At 44.3% G+C, this 17422-nt stretch overlaps 1 protein-coding gene across 10 annotated transcripts in view; it reads right to left on the reverse strand.

Annotated features, from left to right (window-relative positions):
• The window catches only part of LOC100648438 (potassium voltage-gated channel protein Shaker), a 198121-nt gene that overhangs the window by 135597 nt on the left and 45102 nt on the right, over positions 1–17422 (reverse strand). The window contains exon 1 of one of the 10 annotated variants that reach the window (XM_020863837.2): positions 4820–5610. The exons of 8 other annotated variants lie outside the window; for them this stretch is intronic. In XM_020863837.2, coding sequence (XP_020719496.1) covers positions 4820–4902 — 83 coding nt within the window. In that variant the 5' untranslated portion in view covers positions 4903–5610. Of the gene's footprint in view, positions 1–831; positions 1048–4819; positions 5611–17422 lie in introns of those variants that run through there. One more of the 10 variants, XM_048407298.1, reaches the window with a different exon arrangement.

Raw genomic sequence — 17422 nt, forward strand, 5'->3', positions numbered from 1 at the left:
CGTGCATTCAAACGGCACTCTTCTGTTCGAGCGTTTCGACGGGAGAAAAAATAGAAAAAGGGGAAGAATAAAGAGAAATGAAGCGGGGCGTTAACGTGCTGTTTAATTGGAGGACGAAACGCGTCGAGAGCCGGTCGCGTATCGATCTGCGATCGCGCTAATTCGATGCCAGAGGTCGCGTAATAAAAAATAGTTCTCTACTCTTCGTTACGTTTGCCACGAACATAGCAACCCACTTCGAAATCGGTTCCCTTCCAACTATAGATACACTTGCGACTTGCAGAACGAAACTTTCGAAGTGTCTCTAATTTGCCACATTTTCTATCCTAATCGAATTCTTCAACTCGTAGCACGTAGCGCAGCTGCGAGTTTCGCTCGGTCGAAGCGCCGATCCACCGTTTTCCAATTAATTTCGATTCCCCTGCAATGCCCGAGCCGATGCGACTATGCGTATCATTCGGCGAAAACTAACGAGGAAACCATCCCCTCGCGCTAGAAATTAAGAGCTGTACCGGAGACTGGTATTTCCAGTGTCTCCAAGAAGATACAAAGTTCCAAGAAATTTCGCAGATTCCGAAGGGAATAATTTTCAAAACTTTGTCCCACGTTCAGTTTCCACACGGAGATTGAAAATTGACAGCACATTTTAAGAAGAAGATCCGAAGCAATCGACGACTGTTTCTATGAAACTCCGCACTCTCCTGTTCGAAGATCTCGAGCGAAGCAGAGCGAATTCAAAATTACGCGCAATCTCACACTCGTACCGCCGGCGTCACCGAACTAATTCCCTCGAAACTCCAGTCTTCTCTTTGCAGACGATCGTCTACCCACCCGTCGTCCTGTGACGGAGAAATCGGCGTTGAAAGTGAAATTCGTGGCTATCATCCACGAAGATGAGAAGCAGAGTAGAATTGCCGAGAAGACGAAGACGAGTTTGCAGACCGATTTTGCCGTAGATCGGGTTTGCGTGGTCGAGCGGTGTCTATGTTCGAGAGGAAGCTGTCGTCAGGATTCGGCCAATGAGTGACGCGAATGGTAGCACGGCGTCGGTATAACTGACTCTCTCTCCTGACCCAGCGTACACGACCTGGCTTGTGGCAAGCAAGCAAGTAGCAGGCGTATCCGTGGTTGGTCAGCCGGTAGACCGTTTGCTAGCGATGGACTTGATCCGATTACCGACTTTTCCCTGTCGCGATCGATTCGGTCGCGGGGCCAACCCCTCCGTTCACGATTCAAATACGCCTGAATATTCTTTTGACGTATGCTGATACATGCGAAATATCCCGATAGAAAGAGATCGTTTCCATAAACTATGGCTTATCCTTTAACCTAAAACTTTCCTCTTTTTTTTTTTTTTTATCTTACGATCCATTTTATTGGCGGCATAAAGTCACTGGTATACGTACATCGCTTTATAGGTATAAATTCTCCCTAAGCTCGAATAGTAATTTGATCCATTCGGTTGGTATCAATAATATTCTATGAAATTGTTCTACCATCGAAAATTAAATTCGATTCGAGTTATTATAACGAAGGCAACTTCGCTTCTATGATACTTGGACCCATCGCTGCAACCCGCTTGACACGTCTGTCGGCTTGCGTGCGTTCCATACGGTGGGCTCTCGCAATAGCACATGCTGTTCCTTGCAGGATCGGTATGATTAAGAATTTGCTTTCGTCGCTTGTGCCGATGTCGCGTGTTACTCTCGTATCCAGGAAATTAGGTCGGTTGTTCCAAACAGGGGCAACATCGATTCCCGAACAAGGTCGCCAGGAATGCTCTCAAGCAACTCGTTTGAATTACTGCCGTTTCGTTTTCCCATTTCCAGCTAGTTCTTCCGCTTCGCAGAATCTCGCGACGCAATCGAACCTGTGGACGCCACTCTCGAGTGCTGGCGAATTCACATTATTTTTACGATTATCAAAGAACGACGCTCTTCGATAGCCTGGTTTCTTTTTCGAAGAACAATTTTTAAAATGCAAATCCGAGGACACAATCTGCCGTAGAGAACTGACGTAACAATGTTCAAACAACGATTCTTCTGAAAAGGTCAATTAGGGATTTGTTTGTCGAGGCTGTGCAGAGGATCCAACAGCAAGCGTCGCCGTTATTTCCTTTTCACTTAGAGCAATGTTAAAAAATCTGGGCCGCTGGATAGCGTACACCGTTGGATTTGAAGCAAAACGGCAAAGGCTCGTACAGAGAGCGAACAACACGCTATAGGCCACGTAACAGAAAGTTTACCCTGGGGGCGGTGGTTTGTGGAACGGTCGCCTGCAGGGCGTCGTGACGCTCCGTAACCGTATACCGCATGTCGCCGACCCCCACGTTCACCCGTTTAACGCGCCGTGCCCCAGTAGTCGAGTTTACCGGACACGCACGACGCGTTCTGCGCGTCGATGCTGATTCAACCGGCGATTAAAAGATTCCGATTAAAAGACCCATGCCACCCCTCCAACCTACCCGCAAATATATCTCTATTCGCAATATTCGGTATATCCCTCGTTTACCGACATATCGCTTTTGCTTCTTCGATCGCCACTATACCCCACGATAGCGTTTAAGAAGATATTCGTTTCGTTCTATTTGCGTCGAGTTCACCACACGTTGGCGTGTAATTCTTCCCCGACTATAAACGTGGAAATAGCTCGGCTTCATACGTTCCAATTTCTCTGGTCGCAGTGGCATTTACGGTTTCATAATCGTCAATGGAGGCGAGTGAACAAAAAGCAAAATGTTGGCCGACCTCGTGCCATGTGGAACACGTGCTAACAAGGCGACACGAAACGGTTGACAAATCGTGCACAGTTTCGCGTACGACGACCTATTGAACGGGTGGTTGCTAGTCGGCCCACAAGCCGTTTCACTTCTATAGCTTAGTCGCGTTTCTAATGTACAAACATGTCGTTTGGTATTCAAGATCGCCTATCAAAACGTATTACTACAAAAGAACTGGTTCGAATAACCAGTTACCGACAGTAAGCAATGAAAATATATCTTTGGTTCGATTATTGCGATAGATCGTGCGTTCAATTCCCGAAGGTTATCGCGCGATTGTTAAATGATTCCTTTTACGAGAAAGTCGGGTAACTTAAGCTGGCGTATGCTGATTAAAGCAACGCGCCTCGAACGATGGTCGAAGATATTTTCATAGCAGCGATTAATATAATAAGCAGCAAAAGGATAAATATGTACGCGATATGCGTAGGGAGAGTAAATGCACGGGTATGTTCGTTCCAGCGGTGCACGAGAGGGGAAATATGCGATTACCTGCAGGCGATTCTCGACCTGGGTCAATAGTGCACAGTTCAGTTGCCCCTTTTTTTCCTTAAACGGCATTCATCAAATTGCCGGCCGCGACTTTGTTCGAACCGACCGGGGTAATGTAGAAACCGTGAAATCGCATGCGGCAATGCGTTAGTTCGACCGCTAAGATAATAAGAAGAATAGCGAAGGAGCGACGAACGCAAAGAAAATATGCTCAACTGAATGGCTGCAAGCATTTCGCATTATTCTTGGAACGAAGTTAGCAGATTTCGGGCGAAACGCTGGGCCGCGATAGAGGCAAATAACGTTGTTTGCGAATGTCAAAGTCTACCTCGTAGCCCGTAAAACTGTTTTACGGCCGAAGGATATATATCCGTAGGTCGAATCGCGTGGAGTAGTTTAAAAGAACTGCATAGCGATTATGTTAACGGTCACCGTGACGCCGATGTGTCTGACGCAGGTAATTTTGCGAAACGATCTACACGAAAGCAACGATGTACTCGAGCTTGTCCAGTAGAGCTGCCAGAACGCAAAAGTTGCCAAATTCTCGGCAAAGCGCATAGAAACTGTCGACCGGTTGGCGTTCGAATCGAATACGCCTTGTTCATCTTGAAGGGGGAGCCTCCTCGTCGCTCGTGTACACTCGTACACAGCTTGAACTGACCGCAAACTATCCAATCAATTTCAGTCTGTATGCAAGTTGAACAACCTATATAGCGGTTGTCACGGTGTATCTACTCGGATATACGACCTGTGTGATTCTATCGTTTCGATTGCCGAGAGGCGATATATGCACACGGTTGGACAACAGTTCCAGCTTGTTTCCCAATCCGAGCGTACGTTTTTCTATGATCCTTTGTATCGACGTATACATCGATTCTTGCAAACGAGATGACGCAACGATCTCATTTTTTAAGTAAAAATTAGGATAAGTTATTAACGAGTCGGTCGTGAAAAGTCGATCGATTCTATTTTTTCTTTGAAATTTACAATGAAAAACAAGTATCGCCAAGTATCGTCCAAATGCTTGGTGAATGAACACGCTGCAATTGTTATTTGGCACCTGCATTAGTGTCGACAAGGTGGGGCGCGTCCTTTATCGGTTTCCTAGAGCTTGCGTTAGATGGCAGCAGCTTCCCAAGAATAATCGTCGTACCACTTGTCTTTCCTGATAATCTATATTTACCCAAACTTTAAAGTATTCTGATAATGAAAATGTAAGTGGGAGGAAACAAGTGTCCTTGAATTCTCTGCTTACGGTACAAAAGATATTTGAATAATATTAGCTAGTACCATTTCATCGAACAACGGAAAGGGTTCTCGTATAAATCGAGATTCGAATCTTTTCTAAAATCTCTTCGCTTTTCGAAAGCCATCAATATCTGTCTTGTAATGAATAAACGTTTAAATGATATTTTAGCGTATCTTTGCTCCTACGAAATCAAAGATATTGGCAACTCGACCGATTGACAATTCACACGATTATTCTCAAACTCTTAGGAAGCGTTATTGCAAAGTGTACACTTTGTGGAAACAAAAGGCGATCGTTACCTTTTCTTATTCTCCGAAGATATCCGTCGGTGTCGCGGTAACATCCTCATGCCGATGAAAGCGCCCCTCATGCCAGCATGCATCGTGATTAATCATTTAGTTACACACACCGGAAATTCAACGAAATTTGCACAATTCAACGAGCAAGGAGCGCTAGTAAGACGGGAAGAAATAAGCCTTTGTAGATCTGTGTCGTCGCAAAGACATTTCACAGACAAAGCGGCCGGGAACGCCATGAAATATTCTCGGATAATTCGCTGAAAGAATAGAAACGCGACTCGTGAAACACATCTCTACTTTATGTACTCGTTACTTGCCGAAAACAACCCTTTAAGACCGATCGAGCGAGAGATCGAGAAACCAGCTTTATGATTTCCAAGGGTCAAACTTTCAATATGATTTACCGTCGGTCTCTGCACCATACGATTGTCATCAATGACTCACTAATCCTTCACTCTTTGACCATACGATTTCCGACACCAAGTTCTTTTTTTTCATTCACGAGTATACACTTTGTAGACTACAGTCAGTGTATTCTGTACACCCAATTTTCAACGACGACAAATTTCCAGTAGACTTTTTTTTCATTCCGATTGTTGCGCATTGCCGATCGGGTTTCCTTCGCCGCTTGCTTATTTTTCCATCCTGCCTTTATGTATCTCGTTTTCGATTCGTAATCGGCGACACTACTGCACGCGTCGACGAAACACAGGACCTTTCATTTTCAATCGAGCAAAGCCGAGTTCGAAAGGCGATGCTCGCGGCAGGAACCATTAGGGTCCAGTGAAACGAAGAAATCGTTCGACACTGGATGATAGTTTGAACGACACATCGTCCGAGGTCCAAAGACGTCCGTTGCTATTCGCCTGCAACTATACGTTGAAAGGAGGGGAAAGAGCAACAGAGTCTCGAAAATATCGCGTGCCCGGTCGCGGGAAATCGCACAGTTCAAAATGTAGATTTCGGTGAAAGTAACGTGCTTCCGTTCGCGTTAAAACGATATCCACGCACTTAATTTACAAGGGAGAGATAAACGGAAAACGAATAACGATCGAAACTGGATAACGATCTTTCTTAATCGATGACACGATACTGGACGAATATTATGCGAAATAACGCTTTAATTGTTTCGCATTGCCATGACCCTTCCGATGCACTCGTTTCCACGCAAAAGTTTTATTATTCTAAGCATAGTTACCAATGCAGGTGACGAACTCGCCGTGCATTCGTATCAGCGGCAACCATCGCTTTATGTTAATTAACAGATAAGCAACACGATTTAATGGAACGTTGTTTCCAAACGGTCTGCTGCATATTTATGCGCGTACGTATGTATGGAAATATTTACCAAACGAATAAATATTTGACCGAGTTGATCGTTTACGTTTAATAATCCTCGCAATTTCGAACAAATCGTTCGTGACGTAAAACTCACGGGACCGTCGAGGCACGAACCGTTGGCAAAATATTGATGAAATTTTCAGCGATTCGAACGTCAGTCATCTGCGCTCTATTATCATTCGCCTCATAATTTACGAAATATTATTGGCACGTTTGCTTTCCTACATTCTCAAGTACCGCCAAGTTACAGTGTAAACTATATAGGCTGCAGGTTATACGGCGGTTAAGATTTTAATGGCCAGATAACAATCTTAATGGACTCTGCTAATCTTCCGCGAGAGGAACAGAGGAGTTTAACGTCCCAGGTGTCTACGTAGTAGAGGTCGCGGCGACGGCCTATAAATTACAGTGCCTGCATATACTACCCGCATATACGTAGGTTCGGCCGCCTAGCGGAGCGATAGGAAGCAGCCTGAACGAGCAAGTGCTTTCTTGAAAATGAACGAATCGTCGCATGTAACGATTTAACGGGACGAATGAAGAATTTTTCTGACCCGATTTTTCTACTCCGATAGATGATTAAACGATGATTAAAATTGCTCCTCCGTATAAAACCTCTGCGCGATTTTCTCAAAGACGATAGCTTTGCCAATTTCTTCCCAATTTCTGTATTACTCGTGCAGAGGTTTGAATCGGTGGAAGAAAAAAGGTTGGCGATTCCTTAAAAAGCCGCAGTTCCGAATTAAAGGAAAACGAATGAACGTTGAAAGACAGTCGCGTCTATTTCCAGACACTCGCAGGTGTGATGGCTCATCGAGATTTTTCGTGCGACTTCTATCGTGAGAAGTAGGGAAAAGGAGAGGCATAGAGGGGTGTCGATGTGGCATCGTTACGCTCCTGACATATTTGAATATGTGACAGAGCGTGGGTAGAGTAAGAGCCAGTATATTTTGGAAACGAAGGTAGCGTTCTGCCTGGCAACGACAGGATGGAATGGCTACGGGCGAAACGCCAGAAACTACATTTCCCGTGGTAAATAGGGTAGACACTAGACGCGGCGTAGCCACGGCCGCCATTGATAAACGGGCACGATTCGACCCCGTTTCAAGGTTTTGCGATTCATAAGCATCGTTGGTGAATGGTTTAGATTCTCTGCCTGTTAACCTGTTAAACGCGGACTCTCTTGATTCGAGTCGTTTTCCCTGTCTCCGAGTAAAGTCAGCCGCTACCAGTTACGCTCTTTTCGAAAACGACCTAAGCAATGCCGATTGCAATCTAACTTTCGAAGAAATGCAATACATCGCGTGAAAATGGAAAGACCTCTTGTACAGGCAAATACGCGTATTTTTCTATTTAAATATTTCCTTAATTTAATCCTTTGTCCTACAACAACGAGTGAGACTCGTGGTAAGAAATTTTGTCGAAAAACAATAAACACGAGCCCGACTCGTATTTCGTTCGGACTGAACGTAAACAATACGAGCCTGGTTCGTGGCTCAGTTGTTCTCAATATTTTCTTACTTTAGTTACGTGTAATCCTTCGTTACGTTCACACGTTTGGCATATAATTCCCTAAAAGAATTAAAAAAAACTCTTATACCTATCGCGTAAGTGAAAGGAAAATCTAATATTGTTGACAGCAGTGCGAAGTATGTTATTATTGTGATTCGATAGCTGCTTCTGATAATGACAGTGATGGTAGCGATATTGTGTTTACTATTGCGTTTCATTGTTTCGAAAAATATCACACAGTTGAAGATTACTAATTTTCTCAAAACGTTATTAATTTAAACTAAGTATTAATTTACAAATTCTTACTGATATATTGCCCACTTTCAAATAATAAATCATGTTTGTTCACCGATCAATCGATCATAATTACTTCCCAGACATCTTAAAAGTATTAGTTGTGTCCAAACGTGTTTATTATTTCACAATTCCTTTCGTTGCGCCGAAATATACGTGTCATAAGACACGTACATTTCGCGCAAGATCGAGCACACGAGTAAACAGCTAAATGACTCGACGCGTGACTGACCTTCTTGTTTATTGCGGTCCGAGCAATCGGCAGTTAGCGGGTAGGACAAAGGATAATAACGTGGTATCGTGTGGAAGTTTCACATTCGATACGCGCGCAGAGAAGTTATTCCCATTTAACGTGGCATTCTTTGATAATCCTAAGCGGATTAGACAAGGATGGCGCTCCCATTTTGATAACTCGGTTCAGCCGCTCGATCGGTTTAGCGGGAAGTCAGCGCTTTAAGAGAATTTCAGTTTACAAGCTGCCGCGAGAAAGCTTTAAAAACAATTACGTCGCGTTTAATTGCGATCCGCGTAAGCGTTTACGGTATATGGAAGCGATTGAATCCGTTACGCTCGTCTGCGTCCGAAATTCCCCAGTAACGAGAGAAAAACATAAAGGGAAGAGGTATAAAGTACTTTTACACGAGCGACCGATTAAATTTGTAAATCTATCACGTACGTTCCACGTGTTCCCGTTTGAATTTATGAAGCTGCGTTCCGTGCAACGACCCGCTGCATAAAATAACCCGCTATCACAGAGTGACGCGCTCGTGATTAAGCGTACGCAAACATACGATTCTACCTAGGGCTAATTTAAAAACAACCGTTCTCTCGCCTGCTGGTCTACGGTTAAGAGAACAACGTGGAAGCCGTGTTTTGCTCTGGCTTTGATCGAAGATTACTTTCCAGCGGAAATGAGGCAGAGGGTTTAACGTCTGAAAAAATAAACGACTAAAGACAAAGGATAGATTTCGTAAGATAAAACACGAGGAGGTACATGAATATGGATGAGCAGAAGACGTAAAAAATTAAATTTGTAAGGAACTTTAGAAATCCTCGCGCTCTTAGAACCCTCTACGATTCTTTAGTTTTATCCCATTTGAAATATACCAGTGTCATATATAGTCGATGCAAGTAGATCAATGCTGCCGAAAAAACGTAGCGTAAATCTTTTTGCGTTTGTTTTTCGTTCTCTTATTTGTCTTATGCATATTCGCGATCATAATTACGATCCCGTACTACGTAGATTGAACATGATTATCGCTGGAAAACAGGAGACAGATTGCCGACATTTTTATCTTGTTTAAAATAATAATTTCGTCGATCGCACTCAGCCTGCCCAGCTTATAAATTTTAGCGCGTGTTCGCGGTCTTTACGTAATGCTGTGTTTTTCCGGGTTGCTTTCTTCGCGTACGATATCAAAAACAGCAACCCCATTATCAGGGTACGTACACGTGTTAACGCATTATCGGATCACGTTCATAGCGTTCCTGCATCTTTTCATAATTTTAGAAGTTCGGTGTCGACGATGTGTAACGCCAAATTATTTAGAACGTAACATATTTCTCTATTTAACGACGTATTCCTACTTCGCTTTGTTTCGCTCGTAACATAACCTTCAAAATTCTGCAACCTTGCAACGCCTGTTATAAACGTATATACATGTAATGAATAAGTATATAAATAAATAAATAAATTTGGTAATAATAAATAATAACGATACCCGTTAACAGTGATCAAAGTTTCCCGATAGACGGTACTATTAACAGAGCGGGGGTCAGGTAACATTCGACGCGACAATCGAGCATGGCGGCAGCCTAATTAGCTCCGCGGCAGAGAGATACGCAGCCGGAGACCGAGTCTGGTGGACGTTCCATTCTGCGCATTCTCCACGTGCCAAATTCCAAGGTAATTCCCATTCTCTGACACTGGGACGCGTTGCTGGCTGCGTGCTGGCCGTTCCGAAGCCACGCGATTCCTGTTGCTGAACGACGATTGCCAGCGATCCGCCGGATAGCTAGCTGAACCTTTCTTCCAACTGTGGGGGACCGAAATTTCGTCAGGTGCGCGCAATGACGTTAACTGGATGCAGTCGTTGCACGATCGATCACGCGGCCAGGCCGCACTGCGAAAATCGCTGCCATTGCCTCGAAACTTTTCGTTTGTTTTAAAAACATCTGCAACCCGCGAAGAATGCCGCTGTATCGTCGGCTATGCGACGTATAAAACGTCAGCCATTCGCTCGACCGATTCTAGCGCCTTCGTTTCAGCGAATATGTAGTACGTATGTGTACATTTAATTAGTCGTGTCATTGACACGACGACCACGCCGCGAATCGCTTGCCCCGAACATTGAAAGTGCCATGTGAAAAGTCACGTCGGTGTTCTCTGCCGGAAGAGGTCGGCCAACGCTGGGTGACAGGCTAATAATCGCAGACTCGTAGACAGAGAAGCTGGAGATCGGCGAAAGACCATCTAACTGCAGCGCGAAGCGTAAGACGCTACTGTTGACGGTTATAAAGTATTCATTAGGTAATTTTCTCGACAGCAGTGGAGTTAAAAGATTGGGTAGAGAAAGGAGTACTTTGAATCTGACGAAATACCTTTTAAGCTCTTGTTACGTAATCGGACATAATCGCAGTGTTAGAACGACGCCGAGGACGAAACAAATCCTTGCAAGTCGATAGCTACTTGATACCATTCTTTATGTTCTCCTCGTTATGACGCGTTGACTCGATCAACGAGTAAGACTTTACCTACCGAGAAAACCGATTCTTTCCGAGACCAGTACTATTGGACGATTTTACAATTGGTTCCTACAGAATTCCTGTCTGAATTCGTTTACTTATCGGCAGCTAGATGAAACGGGCTCTTCCGATAACTGCACTGAAAGAACAATTGGTAATACCCACTTTCCAGTCTGTCTGCGAATTTATCGTTCTTGTACGAGTGTTTTATTCGATTTTATTCTCTATTTACCGACAGCTATCCTTTATTTTGATATTTCTCGCCTCAGCAGGCGTCTTTTTCGGGAGATCGTTTGGCATTGGAATTTCAATGGTCTTTCTACGGCGATTTCCATTATTGTTAGTCAAAATTCATGAGACCGAGTGAACGCGGTTTAGTGTCGTCGCACTCTTGAAAGGGGCGTCCTAGGACACGAGCGCGCTGGTGCACGTGCACTCGCGCCGGTGCACTCTGCCTCGCCACGCTAGAAAGGAAAGGGATATTAAAGCGAAAACACATTCAACGGAGCGTTGGTAGGCAAACCGTAATAACAGCAAGTGGAAACGTCAGAACGGAAAACTCGCTCGTTGTCAAGCATCTATTCGTAAAGCGGTCTCAGACCGGGCATTACCCGCTTTCTTCCGCGAATCCTCTTCCTCGTGGTTTTTCATCTAAGAATGAAACCGCGTTCAATTCGCGTAGTCGCGAGTTACGTTAAATTACTTAGAAACGCGTCGCCCTTCTCCAAATTGTTTCGAATCTAAATCAAATCTGTACTATCGTGTTCCATTTCGTGCCGTTTGCATTTCGGGACGAAACTACATTTCCAAAGGAATAAATCACCGACGATCTTTCCTAAAGCACGTCGAATTCTCGATCTTTTCGAGCAGCTTTTTAGAGACGCGAGAGGCGTAAAAGCGAATCCATCGATTCCGCGGTAACCACGCAGTCGGTGGTGGACGAGGGGTGCTCGACCACTCGAAAGAGAAGAGAAAAAAGAGCGTGCCGACTGTTTACCGGGGATACGCGCGAGAAGCAAAGCGAGGCGAGGCGAGTGCGAGGCGAGTGCAGGCCAAGCAGAAAAGCGGGGCAAAGGGATATGTCGCAATGCGTCTTGACGTCACCGGTGGGACGTCGTTGGTGGGATTCGTTGGTAGATCCCCCAGCAGCGGGGCGGTACAGGACGAAAGAGGGAGGAACGGAAGCACGTGCACCCGATGCATCTACGCCGCTACGAACCCCGCCATCTGTCGAGAACTCTTGACAACCGAGTCACGAGTTCGTTCGCTGATAAGACCGATCCTTTTTATCGATCTGCCGTTTCCTCGCCGCGGTCGTCGCTACCTTTCCCTTTTTCATTCATCCTATTGCAATTACGAACGTGCCCCAGCCTTTGTCATTAATTTTTAGTAATTTCGGTGGAACGAGGTGATACCAAGATGGAAATCTGATTCCGCGAAAGAAGATCCATGAAATTTTGTCGAATAGACTTCAAGGGGATAGTGAAAGGTAATACGTGTTTCTTTGCTGGAGTTTCTTTATGCTCCGTAGCGGAACGCAAATTGATCTATCTATTATTGTAGACGATATACGAAATCGGTCGTCCAAATTGTGGTTAGAAGCGTTTAATGACACGAATTAAACGCTTAACGAGAGAAAGGCCGCCGATTCACAGCCATGAAATAGCAGTGAATTACTTCCACTTTACGTTTACCGCGTACACACGCGCCTCGTCGTAATCTATCGGTAGGGCCGTAAGTCGAAGTCAAAGGGATAGAAACGAACAGAGCGTGTAACGATAACGGATAAATATAAATTTCACAGGGCTCGGCGCGACATTAACGTTGAAGCAGGCTCGCCCCTGAGCGCCGAACGATTTCGAATTTCCAACTATATTTAGTTAGCCTTTGACACACAAGACGAGAGAGACGATTCGCGCGTTCGACATTAATTTACCGGCTCTGGAATCTTTCACCTGAATATTTCGAAGCCGGCCGCTACCTCGCTTACCGACTATATAAATTCTTCAACCAGCATGAGATTTACACGAAGATTCTGCTTCAACCGCGTTACTAATTGCAGGCTCGTAATTCTCAGGAACGCAATGTACCATGTAACGGGTGCAACCGAGTAATTTTCGACGAAACTTGCTAACGAATTTCCTTGGCTCTCCTGGGACAGCACGTTTTCAGCGAGACGATAAACACCCAGTAAATCTTCGCGAAGCTCGCGAGCTTGTAATTCCGTTAATCTCATCTTGGGCCTAATATCCTGAACGGGGGCGACCATGTAGGCCGAAAAACTGATTCAAGTGAATTATTATCGTCTCATATGAAAGACGCCCACTAAAATTACTTGTTCTCTCGAACCTTCCGCTCGAACGATAATGTCTGGCGTATCTGCTTCTCTCTCCTCATTTCCTTCTCCTCCCTTCCCTCCACTTACTCTCTCGGAGAAGATCGATGATCTCGTCGGTTTCTCGTCGCTTAGAAACTTCCGGCGAAGGGAATTTAAGCCGGCGAGGGCGTTCATCGCGACCTTAAAAGACGAGGCTATTTTTGTCCCGTCCTTTCTAGCCGGTATAAACGTCCGAGATGAGAAGTTTGCGAACTTTCCGTGGCGACCTTCTTTCCTCCGAGAATCGGGGTTACTCCTCGCGCGTCGCGGAGAGTTTCCGGCCGCGTGTGTGCGACCGTCGTGGCAGCGCGAGCGCGAGCGCGAGCGCACGTTCGAACGTCATCGAAAATCAGTTCGTGTGCCACGAGTCGACTCGTAACTACGTTTCCAGATCCAACAAGAACGAAAGCCGAGAACCCTTCAACTTTTTCGCTCGTTTCCCACCAGATGACGGTTATCGACGATCGGTTTCGAAGGACAAGCGGCGTCTCTCGACCAAAAAACTTATTAATTAATTCGTACTTCTTGCTTGAACGAGCGGCAATCGGTAGGAAAGGCCGAGGATTTCTCTGAACTGTCGGTAATTAAACGTTCGCGCTGACAAAAGCTGGACGGTTGCGTTTAAATAATCGAGAGGAAACGAAGCGTTCGTTAGCGAAACGCTTATCGCCTCGATGGAAGATTAAGAAACGATACAATTTCCTGAATATTCCACGCGATTGGCTCGTCGTTGCCGTTAGTAGCCTGATCGATACCCGACGATTCGTACGATCTCGATTCCACGGAAATAATGAAAGAGCGTACGGTCGAGCGGAAAAAAGTAACCCATTTCCGGCGCAAATTGTCTATGTTCTTTTTAAAGGCCTTTACGTCTTTGTCCGCCGGTAATTGGGCTCTCTCTGGCATGACAATTGCCACTCGCATCCCGGTCTAATTTCAAGAAAGGAAAGCACGTGTGTGTACGTGTAGCGGTGCCAATTAAAGGCAGCGAAACGATGGTTACGTCGGAAAGTAATCACAGACCTTTCGACCGGCTATACGCGTCACCTTTCGAAATTGTGAAAGTCGAGTGTCGGCTCTTGCTTCCACACCGTTCAAACATCGCTGTTATTACCGCGTGATCTTCTACTGAAATTAGGGAGAGCTTCTTCTTAAAATGATTTATTCTTGTCGTTAGCTTAAAAAAAGTTGTACGACGCGACTTTGAATACGTTTTAAAGTAGAATCGGCTGCATCTCTTCGGAGTCGAGGTTTCTAAAAATAATTTTTTCTACGTCGTTAATCTGAAAAACGTATGTAAGCAGATTTACCTCGTTATTGGAGAAATTTATCTCCGATTCAATTGTCTCTATCCATATCCTCTATTTTCTCTCCTCGTTTTCCCGCCCTTTTTTAGATCACCGATGATATTTTTTAGTTTATAACTTTCATAAAAGAGCATAGATTCATCGGTGCGTGTCGATATCGACGAGCATCGCTTTCAAAGCGGGCACGGAAAAGAGCCTTTAGATCGCATACCAATGACCGCTCGCGTTTCACGCGGCTTTAAAAAGCGCTTCTCCTTTAGTGTCAACAAATACCTCCGTAACTCGCCGTTGTCACAGTCGCGCGTAACAAAAATAACCAGCGTAGCCCGTAGTCGCGAACTAACTGAAATCTCAAAAATAACTTAGCGCCATTCTCGTCGGTAAGATCCCCAAAAATTCATAAATAAGTAATCGACTATCGATCTGTTTTAACGTTACTGTCCGCGTTGCGATTAAAAAACAAAGCCTGTTCGCACGCCGATCGTCCGATCGAATAACGTCGATATGTCTCGCTGCTTTTTGTTTGAAACGTCGTGTAGAGACAGCAATTACAAACGGATCTAGAGTTGATTTTCGTTTATTGCGTATTAAAAAAAAAAAAGGCGGAAAGCTATCACGAAAGAGGAATGCACAAAAGAGGCAGTCACGCTCCCGTATGCGGATAATACAGAATTATAGACAGCCGTGGAGATTAGTTTACCGAATGCATTGCGAAAGTTTCCTATCGAGACCAGTAGATGGCTCCACTCGTATGAGCCACGCCGACCCGATACACGTGTATCCTTAAGCACGACGCGTCGCGCTTTAAACGGATTCATACTACTGCGGCTGCTTAATACGATGCTCGTCTCCTCACGATCCTCGTTATTGAGATACATTATACCTCTCAAGCTAAACACTTGCTCGCGTTCACCGATCCACACCGATAAGGGATACTTGTTTTCGCTGTCGTGTCGCGAATAATACTGCAAATGATGTAGATAATTATCGGCGATTCTTTCTTTATATTTATTTCCCCCCATAAATTACATATTACTATTCTTCTTACTTATCATTATCCTCTTGTGTTATTAGCATCGTTTCCGCATCTCGCCTTTCAATTTTTGCCAAAACGTCTAATACCATGTAGATATAACATATACAATATCCGATATCTTTTACATTGACAAACATAGAACTAACGATAATCGCGTTTCTAATCAAACAGCGTAATTGTGCGTATATTACAGAACGAGAGACGAAGAGTGGTCCGTTCGAGAAGACGAGATAATTTTGAGGAGAAATTCTGTGACGCGTTGGCCAAAGTCCGCATAGGATCATAGAGAGGCGAGCGTGCGCGCGCTCTCACTTCTCTACACTTGAACCCTAGCGTCTGGAGCGCACGTTCCATCGATTCATCGTGAAAATCATGAATGAACGTAATCCCTTCGACGCGGAGCATGCAGTTTGGTTTCTCGCCCGGTAACAGTATCAGCATTTTGTGAAACGGATAAGGAAACACCAAAAGGTTTCGAAGACAGCGTGGCGTACCAGAAACTTTCGTTTGAATTCTCCTAGGAATTTCAGTGCGTTGGCATTGAACATTTTCGTACGACTATTTAATCGCATTAAAAGATAAATTAAAGTGTGCATGAGGAAGTATCGTTTGATATTTGTAATTGAACGGAACAGGAATGTCAAGAGCAATTTACTGGTTGACAGAATTTGGCGTTTAGAATTTCAGACAGAGACACGAAGTTGGAAGATTTAACGAAGCATAGTTGGAGGAAACGATTACGATGAAAAATCATGCCGTCGCTTGAGGAGAAGATCAGGAGCGTTTCTAGGACACGGCGAGCTTAATCTATTCAGCCCTGATTTAAATGACCTTCGATTGTGGACGGCAATGAGTTAAATTTAGGTAGCCCTTTGGGATTCTAGTTCACACTCTTGCACCTTTTATCCCGTCGCTAGCTTTGTTCTTTGCATTTCTTTACCGGCATCGCTACCAAACCGAAACAGTTCACTGCCCAATAAATGTCTCCTCTGATGTACAAAAGAGCACGCTATAAATTACCCCGATAATTTTCAAGCTAAGGACCTTTCTTCGATTGCAGATCGCAAACGAGTACTAAATGTATTAAGTAACCGTGCGTATCTTTTACTCTAAACGCATCTTCCATTCAACTTTTAATTCGATAGTTTCAGCGATTCGAACTTTTCGTCGATGGATTTCTGCTACTTGCACGTTCGAAGGAAAATACGAGTTCGTGAACTGAATCCATAGTAACTGAAACTCGTAATCAACAGCCACGGTTGTTCGTTAGAATTTCAATGCTTTGTCAGGTCGTTCATGCGTACACTCGGCGAGAAAAGTTAAACGGTTTTGCCTTTGCACGTTGTTTCCGACCGGCGATACGAGCACAAGCTTCGAACTGATTTCCCTTCGCAATTTGCCCTTAGAACCGTTCGACCAAGTAACTGGCCGTAAAGCTCGCAATGTGGCGATTGTGCGCGCAAGAATGAAGATCGACTGGTCAATTAACGCTCCCTCCATTCAGCCTGCAATGCTGAATGAAAGTATCGTATCTGCGATATCTATACTCCAGAGGTGGCTATTATGGTGTCATCTTTAGACGAACGATTTTTGCTAAAACGCCAGTTCCCAGTCGCACGAAATACAAAGAACTAGTCGATACTCGTAGCCAGGCGTCGGAAGCAGGTATTCATGCAATTATCGGGTCCGACAAGCTCGATGCCAATTTCCGCAATGATATTTCCAAGATTAAGTACGCTCGGATCAATGTCGTCGTCGCCTCTACGACCATCTATAGCTCGTATAATGTATATATATTATACGTATAATACTCGTATAATATATATATATATATATATATATTATACCTATCCCCATATATAATATATATATAACTATGAATAATAATAATCTAGTTGTAGTAAAGATCCTACAATATATATACGTATATATACCATCCCCCATATATAATATATATAATTAATATGATAATAAATAACTAACATAATAAC

Source organism: Bombus terrestris, chromosome 7, assembly GCF_910591885.1.
Source record: "Bombus terrestris chromosome 7, iyBomTerr1.2, whole genome shotgun sequence".
NCBI classification, from domain to species: domain Eukaryota; kingdom Metazoa; phylum Arthropoda; class Insecta; order Hymenoptera; family Apidae; genus Bombus; species Bombus terrestris.